This window comes from Grampus griseus, assembly GCF_964374135.1.
Source record: "Grampus griseus genome assembly, chromosome: 17".
NCBI classification, from domain to species: domain Eukaryota; kingdom Metazoa; phylum Chordata; class Mammalia; order Artiodactyla; family Delphinidae; genus Grampus; species Grampus griseus.
In genome coordinates, this window is record NC_139011.1 from 73250042 (window position 1) to 73270363 (window position 20322).

Here is a 20322-nt window from a genome sequence, read left to right on the forward strand (position 1 = left end):
ATTCATCTCAGGTCCTCCCCGTTTCTCTTCCAGGGACCAACCTCGTCACTTCATCAGGAAGTATTCCATACTTCTGGTTTTTTTTCTTAAAGTTAGCGATGGGCTTGGTTTTGTGGAATAGTGCAGAACTGCCTAATATCTTAGTGAACCTGTATAAGAACTTCTAAACAGAAAGAGTGGGGGCTTTTTTAAAGATATTTTTAAAGATGCCTCTAAGTAATTCTGTTTAACCCCTGTTTCTCCCCTGTACGTTCAGTTATCAAGGCAGTTCCCTCAGGAGCTCCTGCCTGGGCTTGAATGATGGCTCCACTGCTGGCTTTGTGAGCTTGGGCAAATTCGACCCCCTCATGTGTAAAATGGAAATAGCATAGTGCCCACAACCTGGGACATGGGGGTGATGAGAATTAGATGAGTTACAGCAAGTCAGGTGTCTAGCCCAGCGTCAGCTTGTGACGTGCTCCTACATTTCTAGCCCTTGTTATTCTTCCGCATTTGCCGATGAGAAAGTTAAGGCCTGGCATATTTAGTTCATTGACACATTGGGTCACGAAGCATGAATTCAACTCCAAGTTCCCATAGCCTCATGATTAAACTTACAAGAGAAAATTGTGTGTCCTGCTTGATGTGTCGGGTAACCTGACACTAAGTGCAACTAAGATTTGAGAATGGATCCAGGCTCATATTTTAGAATTTCAAAATAAGTGATGCGACTATTCCACATGAAAGCTAACCTGATTATTTTACTTTATATCCTATAATTTTCAGAAGTAACACAGAAGTTCCCATCTGATTAACAATTATTTATGTAGCTTTCAGCACATCTATTTGTTGTTGTTTTCCACTATGTAAAGCAACATGAGGTTTCCTTCTACTACAATGCCTTTGATAATGTCCTTGATAAGGAGTCGTAAGTTATAGTTGTAACACATGTATTCTTCTGTCCAGCTACCAAACTCTTCAGTATTAGAATCATACTTTCAGGCAACACGAAACAGTTAATATTTACTGAACTAGTAAATAAATCACGAATCATAAATCAACAAAGCACTTTAACAAAAGGTAAACCTAAGTATTTTTCATGTCAGCAAAGCTTTTCCCTATCAAAGTAAAGAAATAAAAAGTCAACCTCCCTCTACTTTGACAATATAGTTAGCCACAACTTACTGAAATATAAAGAAACCAGTCCAAGAAAAAGAAATATTCTATTGCTTTTTAAGTGAACTATTTTTAGAGTGAGCCAAACATTCAACTCAGGTCTTGCCTATGTGCAGTATAACTCAAATTTAAATATATAACGTATTTCTATTTAACCATGATGGGTACTGATCTTATAGCAAGGAGGACAGAGCCAGGAGAAAAGGCACTTTCAGAAAGGATGAAATTGGGCTCACGTGTACATAGGACTAGAGCAGCTGTGTCCAACACAGAGCCCTAACCACATGTGGCCATTGAGGACTTGAAACTGGGCCGGTCTGAGTTGAGATGGACTGTAAAGATAATGTATACATGGGATTTCAAAGACAGTGGGGGAAAAAAAGAATGTAAAATATCTCACTAATACTTTAAAAATTATATTGAAATAATAATTTTGTACACATTGGGTTAAAACATATTGAAATTAATTTCACGTGTTTCTCTTTACTTTTGTAACGTGGCTACAAGACAACTTAAAATTCCATGTACGGCTCACATTATATTTCCGTTGGACAGCCATGTTATTTAAGACCTCATTCCCTCCATCACACTTGTAGCTGAGCCAGAGTAATATACTAATCCTCATTTAGAAATTCATAGTCATCCCAAAGGACCACAGCAACAACATTATGATCTGTCATTGCCAGTATTCACTGTGCTGAGTTATTTTCCATGTGTTAACTCATTTAACCCTCACATTGACACACACAAAGCCCGAGGTGACATGAGAGCTGCTTTCTGAGTATTGCTGTCGTTGCTTGAATTCTAAACAGAAAGAAACTTCATCAGTCTAGATTCCGTTAATTTGTTATCCTTTAGATGAGAGTGAACACATACCATTATTTTACCTCTAAATGAATAAATCATATGAAAAGATTTTAGGAAGAAATTTAACCTACTTGAAGGGAAAGAAATAAGTCCTTTCTGAACATATAGCAAAATTAATATTAACTTTGTGTGACCACTACAGATGTGTTTTGCCGTTCATTGTAAGGGTCCTTGGAGAGCTGAGCTGATGAAAGAGAACTAGACTGGGAGTTCAGTGCCTCTTCTCATCACCCCGTCACCAACTTGCTGTCACGAACTAGGGCTCTATGGAACACCTCACTTGGCTTCTATGATCCCACATTTTTCAACTGTAAAATGATCTCAGACAAAGTGCTATTTTTAACCCCAAGATTTCATGAAGTCTACGAGACTGGGTTAAATCACCCATTAGTTCTTGAAAATAATTAGACGTCATTTTTCAAATTTCTACAATTCAGACTTTAAGCTAATTTGCTCAGATAGTCTAAGTTCCTCTCTATCTCAGCATTTGTCTTTACCTCCTTCTAGAAAACCATAACAATACTAAAAATGACAAAATTTAGCCAGACCTGGAAAGCCTTTCCTGAAGTCTGTGTATGCCCAATACATGTAGGTTTCATGAGTCAAAAAGATTTACCTTTTAAAAATATTTTTATTTCCGTAAGCTTCTAAATATTGAATTCAGAGCTGCCAGGTGCTACTTAATAACGATTTTCCTGTGTCATTGTAAAGCGTTTTAGTTTATTTAAAGGAACTTCTTGCTACATGTCCACAGGTCACAGTTTCCTGCTGCAGAGTAGCTCCCGTCTGGTCTGGAGCCACCAAGGTTTTCCAGTGCAGAAAAATTCCAGTTGACACCCAGCAAATCTTGCTTGTCACATCTGAAATCAGTTTCAGAATGTTTTGGAAAGGAAGATTTCAACACACACTTTAATTGGATATTTTTAGAATTATCACCTACAGGAGAGTTTCCCATCCCCAAGGCTGGTTATTATAATTACTGTCATCATCTCATCGTGGCCATCAACAATAACAACCACACCATTTATTGAGTGCTTATTTCATGCCAGGTTCTGCACTAATTATTTAGCCTGCATTATCTTTATTTAAACCTCACAATAATTTTCTGAGGTGAGTATTGGTTGATTTACAATGTTGTGTTAGTTTCAGGTGTACAGCACAGTGATTCAGTGTGTGTGTGTATATATATATATATATATATATTCTTTTTCAGATTCTTTTCCCTTATAGGTTACTACAAAATATCGAGCTTAGCTTCCTGTGCTATACAGTAGGCCCTTGTTGGTTATCTATTTTATATATAGTAGTGTGTATATGTTAATCCCAGCCTCTTAATTTATCCCAACTCCCGGTCCTTTCCCCTTTGGTAACCATAAGTTTGTTTTCCATGTCTGTGAGTCTGTTTCTGTTTTGTAAATAAATTCATTTGTATCATATTTTACATTCCACATATAAGTGCTACCATATGATATTTGTCCGTCTCTGTCTGACTTACTTCACTTAGTATGATAATCTCTAGGTCCATTCATGTTGCTGCAAATTACGTTATTTCATTCTTTTTTATGGCTGAGTAGTATTCCATTGTGTATATATACTACATCTTCTTTATCCATTCATCTGTTGATGGACATTTAGGCTGCTTCAGGTCTTAGCTATTGTAAATAGTGCTTCTTTGAACATTGGGGTGCATGTATCTTTTCAAATTAGAGTTTTCTCCAGATATATGCACAGAAGTGGGACTGCTGGATCATATGATAACTCTATTTTTAGTTTTTTAAGGAACCTCCATACTGTTTATGGTATAGCCATAGTGGCTCCAGCAACTTACATTCCCACCAACAGTGTAGGAAGGTTCCCTTTTCTCCACTGAGGTGAGTGTTGTTAATTCTGCTTTGCAGATCAGGAAACTGAGCCTTGGAAAAGTTAATTAATTTGCTCAAGTTTCCACAGTTAGTTGTGGAACTAGAATCTGAACCCATGTGACTCTATAACCCACATTCTTAAACACTATGCTATACTGTACAAGAAATACCTACAACTTGGTAAGAAACCAAAGGATACTAACATATATCCAGAACTGTTAATATTCAAGTTCTCAGAGAAGCATTTCTTCTATTGGCATCGACGAAGCCAGTGGTGAACAAAATCATCTATTATGTATTAAAACTTTATTTTAGGCACAGTGATGAAATCAGAAAAGAAAATAGCAGAACTTCATTCAGGAAAAAAAAGTGTTCTGATAATTACATGTTGTACAATCGTATCTTCATCTATAATGACCAGCAAAGAATTTAATAACAAACACTTTAAGATCCTTTCTTTGAAATGTACAGCATTCACCCAGATGCCTGGGAACAGCTCTGCAGAACTGGAATCAGTCAACATGGAGGGTCCATTAGGATGGAGAAAGGGAGCAGATAAGATTATCTGAGAACAGAGCTCAGCTGCCAGAAGACAAATCAGACCAGGAACTTGGAGACGAGGAGGAAGGAATGGAAGGAAAGACCAGGAAAGGCCACGGCGGAAACTGGCAGCTGCAGCTGGATGTTCCGCTTCATTTATTTGCAAAATGGTTTATTGCTCTTTATGAAACAATGCATTCCTGTCATGTTAACTCACGGTTTTTCACCGGTACAATGAGGACAGGATATTACCACATTCTCTAGAGGGCTATGAGAGAGAAAAGATACAATAAAGTTCTTGGAGCTCTTTCAAGGAGAAATTATTTCAGTTGGAAAGACATCATTTTACCAACACTTCTCTGAATATGATCTCTGAGTATGAACAGCTGATAGTCTTTCTGGTAACAGAGGCAGCCCTCGCCTGCCGTCTTGAAGAAAACCAAAGAAAAGAATGCAAATTTAGAAAATAGATGATGTAGAGAAGAGGATTGTTTAATTATAAAAATATTCTTAATGTTACCGAGCAATTTCCCAAAGCATTCCTTTAAGCAGAGTCGCCCTAGTGCCCCTGAGGATGAGAGTGTTCAAGGTCATAATTAGCGTGTGTTGTGTTCCTTCAGAGGAACCCCAGGCAGCAGAGTGAGGTCTGCAGATGTCTTAGGACCAGTCTGTAGCTGAACCAGATGACTGCCCTTGCCATGAGCTCACATTCTGTGTGTGTGCAGATTTCCAAAATGTTGAGAAACAGAATGCATTGCTATAGATAACTCCGATGTGGATTCAGGTGTCCTGAGCGCTCAGAGGATGGTTCAGGTAATACATTTTCAACCTGCAGATATTTCTGGAGAGTTTTTTAATACTACCGATCCTATCTTAAAATAGCAACACAGCAAACGGCTACAGGTGCTGGTACCACCTGCTTTGAACGCACTCATCTTTCATTAGAATTAGACGGGCACGAAGAGCCGCCAGGCACTTTCAGAGCATCCCTAATTTTTCCAAATTCTTCTTCTCCCTGTGAAATGGATGGTGCACAGCCTCCGTGGAGTTCCTTTGCTAGAACTAGAATATGGTGTTCCGAAGAAGGTAGAGAAATGCCAGAGGCTGCCACCAGCTGAGACCATGAGGATGACTCATTCCACCTGAGTTTGAAAAGGATGGCTAGGGTTCTCGATAAAAACTACCTTCTGTAAGTCTGTTTTTGAGTCAGATGACTTAAATGGATCTAAATGACAGGACGTTAATGAACCTTCTTTGATAGTACTACATTAGCCTGAATATCAATTTTCTTCCTGTAAGCTGTAGCTTCCCCACTCAGAATGGGGTTTGGGGACAGCACAGTACATGAAAGTGTGACAGAGTAAGTTGCTTTTCCACTGTGTCTTAAAGACAGGGTACAATCCGGGCTGGCGGGAACGGGAACAGACATCCAAGACAGCTGCAGTGCTTTGCACAAAGGCAAATGCCCCGAAGAGGTGCTCTGTAAGCCCTCGTGGAAGGAAGGAAAGGGAAGGAAGAAAGGAGGGAGGGAGGAAGGAATACGCAAAAGTGTGAGAACAGATGTGATAAAGGAGACAGAGCATTGGGCTTGGAATGAAGAGAACTGAATTTACAATATCTTGCCACCTACCAGCCCTGTGATCTGGGCTGAATCATTTAACCTCCGTGGGCTTCAGCTACTTGATCTATAGCATGGGGATAAGAAACTGTCTATTTTTATTAATTTTAATCTATTAAAATTCTCTATTTTTAATCATATCTATTTTTAAAAAATTCTCAAAACCTGAAAGGCTCAGTTTTTCAACAACCCTTGGAATAAGTCCAGGAACATCTGTGTCCAGTCTGGCTTGTGGGGAAATATTCCAGTCTAGGGCCTTACCACTTAAAGTGTGGTCCCCAGAGTAGCAGCACCCATACCACCTGGGAGCTGGTGAGAAATGCAGATTCTCAGGCCCACCCCAGACCCACTGAATCAGAATCTGCATCTTAACAAGATCCCGGTGCTTTGGACGCACATGAGAATTTTCAAAGCATTGCTCTGGAGCTGTCACTACCTGGCTAAATCATTGTGGGGCAGTAAGGAACCTTCCCATCCCAGGTTCGCCTAGAAGGAAATCTGCTTTCATCTACCTCAAGAAGAGCTGTAAGGATTTGTCAGGCGTGGCTCATTCAAACCAGATTCCTGCTTCTGTTCACTCATTGATGCAATATCTTAAAGAGTCAGAAGAGCTCATGAAATGCCAAATTTATTACTGGGGAAGAGCTCTCGGTTTAGGAAAATCTACCTTCAAATCTGGGAAATATTTCAAGGGGCAGGAAAACATTCTGGAAATTCAAAGCTGAGCAATCCTGCTTTCCCACTTCGCATTTTGTCCTTCTTCATGTCACACAATAAATTTTTTCAAAAGTTTTGAGCATGTCGGTGCTTTGTGACCACCTAGAGGGGTGGGATAGGGAGGGTGGGAGGGAGACGCAAGAGGGAGGAGATATGGGGATATATGTATACGTATAGCTGATTCACTTTGCTATAAAGCAGAAACTAACACACTATTGTAAAGCAATTCCACTTCAATAAAGATGTTAAAACAAAAAAGTTTTGAGTATGTACTATATGCTAAATAAGGAAGGGAAAATATCTCTGCCTTCAAGGTATTCACATGGAAGAGATTCAGATTAATATAAAAACACCTGTCACTCTGGCAGCTCTGTATACTCTCATTCCAGAGAGTTGCCCAGACTCAGTGTCAACAGCTCACACACAGGTTGGAAACACCCTTGGAAAGTCAGGATTGTGCTGTCTCCAAGCTGGGCATCACTGTAAGTGCTGGACCACGGGACTGATGCAGTCAGAGAAGCCTTGTTCACAGACAATGAGCATGGAAGATGGAAGCAAACGAGAAACTTCCGGAAAGTGAGAAGTGCTGGGAAGCAAATGAATCAGGGCACTGTGACAGAGAGGGCCTGGGGAAAGGGGGTCTTGTTCCTTTAGTGAGGATGCTTCTCCAAGATGAACGACTACTGTGATTCAATTTGGATCACTGTTTTATACTTTGGTTCCAACTAAACTTTTCAAAATAGCACAAAAGTCAGATTTTAGAGTAATGCATCTAGACCTGTGTTCAGTGGGTAGAACCAACAAGATTGGGGAGGAGGTTATGTGTTCAGTTTTGGACACGGTTAGTGTGAGGGCTTGTGTGGCATCCAGTGAGAGTAGTCACGTAGGCAGCTGCTTATACGGTTCTAAAGCTCAGAGGAGAATTCTAGAATGAACATAAGTTAGGGGCTCCAAGGCATAAAGGGATGCAAGCCACGGGAACGGAGGAGAGCTCCAGAGTGAACATCAGAGTGGTAGGAGGTGAACCAGAAGTGGCTTCCTTGAAGCCAAGGGGGTAGAGTGAGAGTTTCAGGAAGGATGGGGTAGTCTGCTCTACTGACCTTCTCCCCACTCAGTTCCTCCTCCAAGTTCCCTATCTTGGGAAGCAGAAATGTTCTCCAGCAAGTTACCCAAGCCAGAGACCTCCAGTCATTCCTGAAATCTTTTCCCTCTGTTCCCCATAATGACTTTATCATCAGGTCATGTTGATTCGACCCACTAAATATCGTTGAGTCCACCTTCTGTCTGCTTCCACTCACACAGCCCCGGTCCAACTACCGCCATCTCTTGCCTGTACTATTGCGGGAGCCCCAGACAGTCTCCGTGCATGTACCATCCCTCACTCCAGTTCATACTTTTCACAAAAGGCTGGGTGAGCCTTTTCATAAATTCATATTTTCATGTCACTCCCCTGCTTAAAACCTTTCCATGACTCTCCTTTGCTCTTGAGATAAAGGTCAACATCCTTCTCAAGACCTATGTGGTCTTGCATCCCCCCCCGACCTCTTCTCGTCTTACTTTCTGCTCTCCAGCCTCTCTGGGCTTTTCTGTTCTTGTTTTTGTTTTAATTCTGTATTTCATTGAATCTAAGTTGTCATCATTTGTAAGACAGGTCCTGATTTCAGAGATTTTTAATTTAAAAAAATACATCTTATAATTGGTAAAACACAGTCGTCCCAGGAACCACCCTGCTCCTTCCAAATGCAGGGTGATTGCTCCAATTCCACGCTTCTCCTTTCACCTGGGAACCTTTTTCTCAACCCTCAAGTCTCAGTTTATGCGTCACTTCCTCAGCGAAGCCCTGTCTGACCAGCACCCCTCCCAGACCAGATTAGGACCCCCAAGATGCACCTCATGGTACATTGTCATTGTCAAAGCACTTGTCCTGGTGAGAATAAACCAGCTGTTTGTACAGTGATGTGTTTAAAGTCTGTCTCCCTTCATAGGCTGTGGACTCAGAGAGCAGGGGCAGGGTCTGCCCTTCCAACCACTCTATCCTCAGCAGCTAACACTTCACTTCATCATCACAGCACAATAAGGCAGATCTAATAGTTTTTCCCTTTGGAGAGAGGAAACCAAGGTCACAGAGAGATAGCTACTCAGGTCCCATGGCTCCTGATCTGAACCCACAGAATCTGACATAGATCCTGGTCTCTTAATGACTCTATCTTGTACTGCGTCTTGGTGTCTAGTAGGTCCTCAATACATATTTGCTGAATGAATAAATGAACAACATTTTCAAAAAGATAAGTATTATAAAAGTTAATTGTTAATGAAAATTCAGTAACTAGGAGAAATAATCAGACTAAGGAGTTAGTTATAGATACCCTTAGAGACAATTTCAAATTCTGATCAAACATTGATTACAAATAAGACGATGATACTGTCTTACTCCATTATGCGTGGTTGACTATTAACCTCATCACTCTACAGAGTCCTCTGTTCCTGACAGCATTTCCTGTCATACAGTTCCTTCCTTCCTTCTTTCCTATTTCCCTTCTCCTTTTTGCTCCCTGCCTCTCTCCTTGCCCTCTTTCTTCCTTCTTCAGAAAATGTGCATTGAGCATCTATTATATACTGGGGTATTTGTGAGGCACGGGGTACATACTGGTGAATAAAACAGCACAGCCCCTGCCCTGAGAGGGTATATCATCTATAGAAGGGAGATTGAATACATAAGCCAACAGATGTGTGATTATGGGAGTGTGATCCCTATTAAGAAGAAAACAGGGACTTCGCTGGTGGTCTGGTGGCTAAGGTTCTGCACTCCCAATGCAGGGGGCCTGGGTTCAATCCCTGGTCAGGGAACTAGATCCCACACGCTCCAACTAAGAGCCCACATGCCGCAACTAAAGATCCCACATGCCGCAACTAAGACCTGGCGCAGCCAGATAAATAAATATTAAAAAAAATTTTTTAATGAAAACAGTGCTCAGTGACAGAGGAGAGCAGAATGGGAAGGGAGGGGTCTTTGGGATGGGGAGGGTGAAGAACTCCCTCCAGGGCTGTGGGTAGAGAAGCCAGCCCTGATGAAAGTGTGGGCCACGAGCCAGGGGAGAACATCTCGGAGCAGGGAGGCCCTGGAGGCGGTGGACAGAAGCCAATGTGGCAGGGGCCTGTGATAAAGGGGAGCAGCCTTCATCCAATGCAGGGAACCAGTGGGAAGTCTGTAGAGGATGTGGGGCAAAGGGGTGGCATCATTATGATTTTTAAAGATTACACTTAAGATTCCATGGATAATAAGTTAGATTAGAGGGACAGAGAGGAAGGAATAACACTAATAAAGACCAATAAGGATAGAACTGCTATCCAAGCCCAAGAGGGCAGGCTTACACCAGGATGGGTTGGTGAGTGGAAAATCAGTGCTCCTATGAAGCCTAGACCTTCTTGGCAGACAGAGGGGAGGAGAGGCAGGGGGTCTGTGTCGCTAATTCCCCCCACCCTGACTTTGCCTTCTGTGTCCAGCACCCACTATGCATGACCGTCCTGGGTGCAGGGCTCCAAGGGTACAAAATTCCTGCCCTCTGCACACATTAAGGCAAAGAAGAGGGAGATGGCCAGTGCAAGGCTGACTCCTAACCCGGAATTCAAGGCATCTCCCTTCAGGCCACCACACCTGATCACTGCCTGCTTCTCTCTTAGGGAGTTGGGAATTTCCAGCATTAGTGAGAAACTGCCACTGGGAAAGAAGTTAAAACTCTAAAAAACTGGAAATCCTTACGAACCATGCTGGAGAAGGAAAGCTACTACTTAGCATCCTGTTCCTCTGTAGGACGTCCTGGGTACTGTCTCCTCCTGCTGCCATCTGACTCTGACAGCGACCCCTGAGGTTATATCCACTTTAGAGTTGAGGCAGCCAACACTCCACGTGTGCCTAACATCACATAACTAGAAAAATCAGTGGAAGGAAGTGACCGGAACCCACATCTAGTCCCATAAGGGGAGACTGGGGGGGAAAAAAAGGCAAGTGAGAAGAAGAGAACTGTAAACACTGCCTCAAAGTCTCAAAGCGGAAGCAAGCGGGGGTGGTTAGGATGCGGTGACACGTGCCTGGAGCCCCTGAGGCCCGTCTTGAAGAGCAGTGGAGCAGAGGGAAGCCGGGCCAGCAGGGCTGACTGCCGTCATCACAGGGACACAGGCAGCTGCATCCCAAATGGGGCCCTGAAGGAGTTTCCTATGAGATGCTGAAAGCTCAACAATGCTCACTTATGGCCTTGACGTGAGAACTCGAACACTGCAGTTTGGATAATTTAAGCCCAGATAGGATCTACGGCAGGTTTGCCTAAACCTGAAAAGGAGCTGAAATTCTCTATGCAAGCAGCGCATTGTTTTTATGATTGACACTTCCAAGAGATTTTTATCACATATCATGTCAAATATTTGTTTTCATCCATACGATCACTAAAACTTATACGAGACACCCACTGCTAGCTAGATGTTGGGTACACACAGCATCAGCGTTATTGGAATCAGGCAAAATGTTTGTCTACCAACAGCAATATGTTCACAAGAAATAAGCTTTCTTTGCTTTTCTTGCCTAGACTACATCTCCCTTTCCAAGTAATTGCATCTGACTATGAGTCTTCAGCAAACAGGAGTCTTTTTCGGAACAGACACTGTGAGTAGCCAAACACTTTGCACTTGAAACTACACCCAGTCACACCCACGTCTGTTCATTTTCCTCTAATTCAACCCTACTTCCTGGCTTTGCCAGGAGCTTAGAACTCTTTATCTCATAATCTGTCATGTCATTCGTTAAAAAAGAGGAGAACGTGGCATCCCCCCACCATATTTTATCTGGCCTCATTCATGTCCTTATGGACTGAATTCATCGTAGATTTTCTTCCATTCTAGTGTTGCATGGCTCTATAGGATGCATTTGCAAGGAGATGCACCACCACCCCCATTTCTGCCCCAGCAAAGAAAGTTGTGTAAAAGCAGGACATCACCTCAGCCGGATGCACAAGTAACGATGAGACTAGCCAGCTATTTCTCTCGGTTCTTTAAGATATGTTAACAGTTTCCTGTCAGCACCCACGCAACACTTCAGTATCCAATAACCGACATAAAACACCAGGCATGTGTGGCGCACCCGTGAGGTCCTTGCTTCTAGAAGTGACGATATGTCAGGCATGAGCTGCCTGAAGAGGAGTGACACCCCGAAAGTACGAAGTTCAATCCTGTTTGAGCTATAAACCAGTCACAAGACAACTTACAGGGCAGCAGGGACTGTGGGGCATTCATTAAGAAATGACGCATTATGTAATTTTACTGAACGTAACCTCCATATGGAACATCTGTTCCCGGGCCACACAGTAAAATGGGCCCTTTTTTGCCCCGACTGCTTAGAAGACAAGGGTCCTCCTGTTTCCACACCGCCACCCCTCATTCTTTTCGTATGGGTTGTATTTCATGATGATGTATTACTTCTGCCGGAAATGAGTGGTTATCCAGCAAACGCGTGCATTCACCCTATAAGACGAGGAGTACATGCTGCAAGGTCACCAAGGTCACGGCCAATTCTATTGACAGCTGAAAACAGTTAAAACGACTTTTTTTTTTTTAACCACCCAGGCAGGACCCAAAAGGGAACAACATGGCCAAAAATTTCCTTCTGGCTCAGAAATCTGAACTCGATCCAAGCATTCCCTCACCCTCTCCCCACTCCCTCCAAAAAAGCGGATGGCTCACAATGTCTTTTGACATCGTCCTACTTCTTCCATGTGGGATCGAGGAGAGGACTTTAGGGAACATAGGGACGAAGGCGTTTTGTCAAAGGGATCAAAAGCAGCCCTTCCACTGTGTAGCTGGACAAGACCCCAAAGCACTGGCCCCTCTGATCGCCCGGTATACAGGCTGGGTGATGTGGACCATTTCCCTGGAAGCTGGGGCCACTCCTTCCTGGCATGAGTGAAGGTGCAGCTCAGGTCTTTAAGGCGTCTTCCTCTACAAACAAGTTTCTGGATTCCTAATAAGTTCTAAAGGTTTAATAAATGAATGAAAACAGGAGTTATTGCATATACTCAGCCAAACTCTATCTATGATCAGGCTGCATCAAAGCCCCCCAAATTACTGGAAGTGACAAAACTTGCCAGTTTTGACTGACGCATGGTGTTATCTCTAGCTAAAAAAATCATCCTGGGAACAAACATCTTTACATGTAAATACACACTGAAGGCAGCACAATCATTGCCGTGTCGTGCCAACTTAGAAAGTCGGTATAGAATTTATATCTGAAATGTTACATGTGTGCTCTTCTACGTGGGTGCTGCAATATTGCCACTTTTTGCGTTGAGGTGCTTTGCACACACTGGTCTTTTGATTCCATGAGGTGCAGGGGCCTGTGATCTCAGCACAGAGGAGCTCTCCCTAAATACCTGTCGAATGGATAAGGCCAGGCTTCTACACCACTCTGTGTATCTTCAAAGTCACTTTGGCTCTGCTTTTCCTCAAAGTGACTCTGTCTGATTTGGTGGCTGGTGCGCCTGCATCACAGGCTGGGTTTAGCTGTGAGGCCCCATTCAGCTCACTCACTGTACAAGGAAAAAGAAAATGTGCCTTTCTGCCTATGGTAATTTCTGGCCTTTTGAGAAGGAACCACGGCTCCACCATCATCAGGCTAGGAGTTCCTCTTCCAGAGCTGAGACACGAATGTTTGTTTGGAAAATTAATGAGCTGAATGAGACTGGAATCCCAGATAGTACATTAAAAACATCATCATCATCATCATCCCTTTCCTTGAATAGCAGGGATGCCAGATTGAGCCCAGATCAAAATGCAGATGTATCTGAGCGCACTGCGAGGGGACCTCCAGGAAACAAAGGATGAAAATTGTGAGTGTAAATGCTCAATAAATGGTTCCAAATGCATCGATGATAGAAACGTTTTCTAGCAGATCGCTTTTTCATTCAATGGATCTCAAAGGTCCCACATTTCATTCTGTGTGAGTTAACAGATTCCGTAGAGACTAGGGCTGTAATCATGACATGAATGAGGTCCCAGCCTTTTACTGTTTCTATCATACAATGGGAACAACTGTATTTCTGGGCCAGCCAACCCCCATTTACTTTCAGTTCTGGTGAAATCAGCTGAGAATGTATTGCAGTTTATTTTATTCAAGTTCTGTGCCCATAAAGGTCTTCAATTACTTAACCCACAATAGGCCCAAATCCAAAATGCCTCTGGACCTCTAACTGGGAGGCTCTGCTAACCCAGGCCTTACCTTTTCATGGGCTTGGGTGAGCACTCTCTCTCCAGATTGGAGGATGTGTGCTTCACGTGCATTGCGTTATAGGAGGTGTGAGTGTAGTCATTTTCATCGCTGTAGTCAGGGCCGAGTAACGTCCGGGCCCAGGTTCCCATGTCATAAGGAGGAAGGGTTCCTCCAAATTCAGACGGCAAAAATTCAGGGTGTATTAGCTGGTGGAGGCTGTTTAAGTTGTTTCCATGCAGGAAAATCTGGAAAGAAAAAATAATTAGCAAGGAAAACATCCAAAACTTATGACCAAGCATTTAATCGAATACACAATCTAGCAGTGACAAAGGGGATGCGCTGCTGGTGATCACGGGGTTTAAAGAGGCGTTCAATTTTGTGTCTGTAGCTTAGTCTGCATAAAATGTTAATTTATTGCTCAGAAAAGGGCCTGAATTAATAGTCCTTAAAAATGAAGTTCATGAACAAATTGGGTATTACTTGGCCATGGCCCAAATTTACATGCACGACGTCATCTCTTAATTATCCCTGCTGATGAAAAGAGTAGGGATGCAGCCCATCCGAAACCATCGAGTCATGCTTCACACACAGCTCCACATTGCTGTGTTCTCCCCCGGCGTACCCTCTGAACCCTCCTCAACCCTCCCCATCCTTCCCAAGCCTACACCCAGTGGCAACTTCTTTCTCAGTCTGTCCCCGTGGCACCTGCCCACTCTGGTTCTCCCCTCTTCCCTAAATTAACTCTTCATTGTGTGATGACTTCTAGTTTTTTCTGATTTGTTCATTTATGTCTTGCTTCCCCATAGCAAGAAAAGAATGCTCAGGAAAAGGGACAGTGTCGTCTTTCTCTTTTAACACTCTCCTAGCTCCCAGGGTGGTGTGGGCACAAGGAAAAAGCTCAGTGAATTCTTAGTCAGTGGAACTGAAAACTGGGACCTGAGAATTTGCCGTGAGATATTTTTGCAACGATTTTCTATTTTTGTCTGGATTTGCCAATACCCTCAACAAACAAGTTTGCATCTTCTAAGCATATGATAGATGGTGATGGAAATTAGTCAAGCAGGGGAGAAAACACCCCCAAATAACAACATTTTCAAACAGATCTATAAAGTGGATAAGCCACAAGTTGATGATTACCATTGCCTGCGATGTAGGAATTGACTCCTGAAAGTGTATCTAAAGGGCATCTGTATAATGACATCGGTTCCCACACTTCTTCAAGTTGCAGGCTTAATGCGCGTAAACTGTACTCAAGTATAGGGCCATCAGTTACACACACACACACCCACCCGTACTTAACCATGATGAAGTGTAAATGTGATTTTTAAAATACACATAGTATAATAATATGCCATATAAGTATTATATTATGCTATGTACCACATACTACAGGCATCCCTTGTTTATTGTGCTTTACTGCACTTCACGGATATCATGCTTTTTATAAATCGAAGGTTTGTGGCAACCCTACGTCAGGCACATGGCATCAAGTCCATTGGTGCCATTTTTCTAACAGCGTTTGCTCTCCTCGTGTCTCTGGGTCACATTTTGATAATTCTCTCAGTAGTTCAAACTTTTTCATTATTATTATATTTGTCATGGTGATCTGTGATCAGTGATCCTCGATGTAACTATTACACTTTTTTTGTTGTTTTGTATTTTTAATTAAGGTATGAACTTTTTTTAATCAAAATTTTACTTTTAAAATTTAATAATTATTAACATTTATAACATATTTACGCTGTTTTGGACAATTGTGCATTAATAGCATTTTTATGATTACCCAACTTGAAAGAAAAATTTTTGATACTTAAAGCATTAGGGTCATGGGTAATCAAAGAGTAATTTAAATTTATATACATATTTTTGTTGCAAAGAAATGTAACAGGGTGACCGATAAAATGCTTTTCAGTATAAAAAAAATGTTATATGAGGCTATGATTCGGTGGGGGAAGTATAATGGAAACACAAGTTCAAGGAGAACAAAAAGGACATGTAAAGTTTCTGACTGTTAATGAGGAATTTGTTTAATAATTTTTTTAACATCTTTATTGGAGTATAATTGCTTTACAATGGTGTGTTAGTTTCTGCTTTACAACAAAGTGAATCAGCTATACATATACATATATCCCCATATCTCCTCCCTCTTGCATCTCCCTCCCACCCTCCCTATCCCACCCCTCTAGGTGGTCACAAAGCACCGAGCTGATCTCCCTGTGCTATGCAGCTGCTTCCCACTAGCTAGCTATTTTACGTTTGGTAGTGTATATATGTCCATGACACTCTCTCACTTCGTCCCAGCTTACCCTTCCCCCTCCCTGTGTCCTCAAGTCCATTCTCTATGTCTGCGTCTTTATTCCTGTCCTGCCCCTAGGTCCTTCAGAACCTTTTTTTTTTTTTTTAGATTCCATATATATGTGTTAGCATATGGTATTTGTTTTTCTCTTTCTGACTTACTTCACTCTGAATGACAGTCTCTAGGTCCATCCACCTCACTACAAATAACTCAATTTCGTTTCTTTTTATGGCTGAGTAATATTCCATTGTATATATATGCCACATCTTCTTTATCCATTCATCCAATGATGGACACTTAGGTTGTTTCCATCTCCAGGCTATTGTATATAGAGCTGCAGTGAACATTTTGGTACATGACTCTTTTTGAATTATGGTTTTCTCAGGGTATATGCCCAGTGGTGGGATCGCTGGGTCATATGGTAGTTCTATTTGTAGTTCTTTAAGGAACCTCCATACTGTTCTCCATAGTGGCTGTATCAATTTACATTCCCACCAATGGTGCAAGAGGTAAGGTATGAACATTTTTTTAGACATAATGCTACTGCACACTTAATAGAATACTTTATCACAATACTCGCCTTTTTGCGGTGGTCTGGAACCGAACCCGCGCTATCTCCGTGGTGTGCCTGTTTATTATAATGTACTGTATAAGTACATAATAAATACTTGCTACTTTGTTCTGTTGTACTGATTTTAACTTGTGATGTAATGACATCATTTAAAGAGGAAGGGGACAAGAAGCTAAGTGTTAAAATTCTTCACAAGAATACTGTAGCACTTCAGAAAACAATGTACATTTTCTGACACTGGATTGTTGGCTATGACTGAATTTTAACAAGAATTTTTTGGAAGAAATTCACATATTCTGGCTTTTGCAAAATGTCTCACTGGAGGAATTGTAGTATTTGAAGCATGGAAAAGCTGGAGCAAAATACTGGCCCTGGTACCCACCCATGCAACACTTCCAGTTCTTAGAGGAAAAGGAGCGCTGTTGAAACTGGCCCTCTCTCCGGGGGTCCTGTGGGGTGGAGGAATTCAGCAGGTAGGAGGTGGAATCCCCACCTGTCAGATTCTGTTCTGCACCCAGAGCTTCAGAAACCCCCTTCAATGGCATAGCACAAATGTCGATTGCTTTGTGGGAGGAATTCCCACTGGATCCTTCTTAAGTAGAAAATAAAGCCAGTGGAAAGCATGAAGCCACACTGGGAACAGTCTAGGGCACTTCTCTGCCCTTATCACTGTCGTGAACCCCAGACAGATTGCAGAATGTTCCAGAATGCCTCTGCCTCTTGGGGCTGGTGAATTCTAGTTCCCAGTTCCACACTCATTTGGGGACAGCGGAATTACCCCGTATCCCATACCCTACTGCCGTGTTTCCTAAGGATCTGGAAGCATCTGAGGTCTAGGAGTTAGGAAACCTGCAGAGTGTGTATGGGAGGGTGTCCCTCACATCGTCATTCCCCCCCGAATACTCAGAGCTCTTCCCCAGCACGGGGTCCCTGGGGCATAGAGGCCTATGTAAGGCACTGTAAGACTGACCCTGGTTCCTTTAAGAGGTGATGTCCCTGAGCCAGGTGATAGCTGAAATCGGAAAGCTTACAAGAAAAGAGAGCTAAATGGGAAAGAGAAATTGGTGTCATAGAGTCTCTGCTACATGAATGGCTTTATGCTGTCTGTCTCATTAAATTACTCCAACCACTCTGTGATGTGGGTGTTAGTTTTTCCATTTTACAAATGAAGAAACTGAGATTCCGAGTGGTTAAAAAATGTTCGGTTTCTCAGCTAATCAGAATGCCATGAAAAAATACCCAGCTCTGGTGGAAGAGGCTGGCTTCCCAAATGTCATCAGCTGATGCAGTCAAGATTTTAAAAGCCTTCTTCCTACGAGCTCTATTATTTCCAAAGAAGAATGCTTTCCCAATCTCAAAGGTGACGGAGCTGGCAGCTATGACCCAAGAGCCATGGGGAAAAATACGAATCATCAGTATTCTTCTTGCAATAATATATTCACAGGACAAAATGCTAGCTCTTAAAATATTCCACGAACAGGAAGCTGCTTGACTCCATATTTCCCACAAGCATTTACAGTAAAAGGGGCATCTGGTATTTGCATGCCTTCCATGTTTCCTTTGGTTTGTCACCCGGACTGTAAAATAACTCAGTTACTCAATTACTGATTAAATCCAGGCCATTTGCAAACTCCAGCTGAGCTCAAATGCTCAGGGACTACAGAAAAGCAGGGGAAAAAAACAATGAAAAATACAGAGAGAGGGAGAGAGAGAGAGGGAGAGAACAGGCTTCGTAACTGTGCTTCTGAATCCCCCCTTTGGGTTTTTGTTTTCATTACCCGTTTCCTGGTCTTGTCTTTAAGGAATGGCTTGATGAGCGTATACAGGGCATGAATGTACCAGGGCTGGTTGACAAAATGGACTCCTCCGAAGCGGGCAGGAAAGCTGTCCTGGGTGGAAAGAAAGAAACGCACACCAATGAGCGCACATCACAGGTTAGAGGGGAGCAGCCTGCTTCTTCTCTCAGACTGAAGCACCAGCTAGCGGAGGGAGAGACAGGAAACACGCTTACTTCCCAGCTGTTAAGGTCTTCTCTGTTCCCCTTGCCTCCCTCTTCCCCCAAGGCTCCACAACTGAGAAATCCTACATCAGGCCTGTCTTTTCCAAGTCACAATTATATGACCTCCGACATGACACCAGAGCGTTTGCAGCCCAGATAGTGAAGGAGCTGGGATTCTTCGTAGTGTCAGGGCACCAAGGCTTCAGTTCCCATGAGCGCTACAAGGTGGCTGTCTTTACCCTTTACCCTCATTCTCTGCTCTCCGGCTCCAGCCCTCTCCACTGGGTGATCATGACAATAACTCAACTTTCTGGGTGATTGAAGCTGTGTAGGGAGGGGTTGGAAAAGGATTTCAAAGGCTCTTCAGAGATGGGGCTCTCTGAAATCCTCCAAAGTCTGACAGCATCCAACATCTGTGGCTCCTTTTCACAGATTTCAGAACTGACTCCTTACTTCAACCTGGGATCCACACAGTAGGTCCCAGGGACAGACATTTGCTCATTGATGGGCTAGTTGATTCCCCTAATTGAGGTCCTCCTTTTCTGCAGATGAACACATTTTGTAAATATCAGGAAATAAGAGCATTTAAAAAAACGCATTCAATTTTAGAATCCAGCTCAGGGCATAAGCTTACACTTTAGAAGCCGAGAAGCTGCTCTGCATGCTAATTAGATCCACAGAACAAGGGACCTTGACCATAAAACCTGAACTAGTCCCACAGCACCAGGTCCTGAGTTCCTGATATAGAGCTTCCAAAGATTGCATTCGTGTGGTTAATGGCATTAAAAAAGAAGGAACATCTAATGCAATTCGAATTGCCAAGTGCGCTGGCAGTCAATTTCATTGCAACAAACATCTTTGTAGAATGTTAGCAAGATGGGATGAAAGCAGAAGGAGCCTCGTTATCTGAGCTAACAGTTCAGGCCACTAGCTGCTCCTTGCGGTGTATGAAATGCCCTGCCTGGGTCTTTTTTAGTCACAAAGAATGAGGGTTATTAACTTTTTTCAGAACCCTTTGAGTCTATAGGCTCCATGGGCACCTTCTACATTGAGACCTAGTTTCCAATGTAAGTACATGGACCTGTGCTTAAAGGTCAACCTTTAAAAAGTTTAACAATAATTTTGCCTCTATCTAGACATCTTACAGAGTACAAAGGAATTAAATATTTTGAAGGGTAAACTAGACAATTTCAGTAAAAGGTCTTTGTTCTGAGGGGTATGTATTTTTTCTTTTGTTTATTCTATTTTTAAAAAAATTAAACCACCAAGTAAGGTTGGAGAGACCATTTATACCAATTTGCACATTTGTCATAATCTCTCACTATTCCAAATGTAAATTTAGAAAAGTAGAAGTTCTTAATAAGGTTTTCTTTTCTCTTTCAGGTACAGTTTGGGATCTAAAAATTCTTTGGTTTCTTAAAAAGCAAGACCTTTCCCAGAAGGTT

General features: G+C 42.4%; 1 protein-coding gene across 1 annotated transcript in view; it reads right to left on the reverse strand.

Moving 5' to 3' along the window:
* Positions 1–20322, reverse strand: part of CLVS1 (clavesin 1) — a gene marked incomplete at both ends in the record, with an annotated part of 133529 nt that overhangs the window by 4648 nt on the left and 108559 nt on the right. The window contains 2 exons of the mRNA XM_082674841.1: positions 14021–14256; positions 18657–18767. Coding sequence (XP_082530967.1) covers positions 14021–14256; positions 18657–18767 — 347 coding nt within the window. The remainder of the gene's footprint in view (positions 1–14020; positions 14257–18656; positions 18768–20322) is intronic.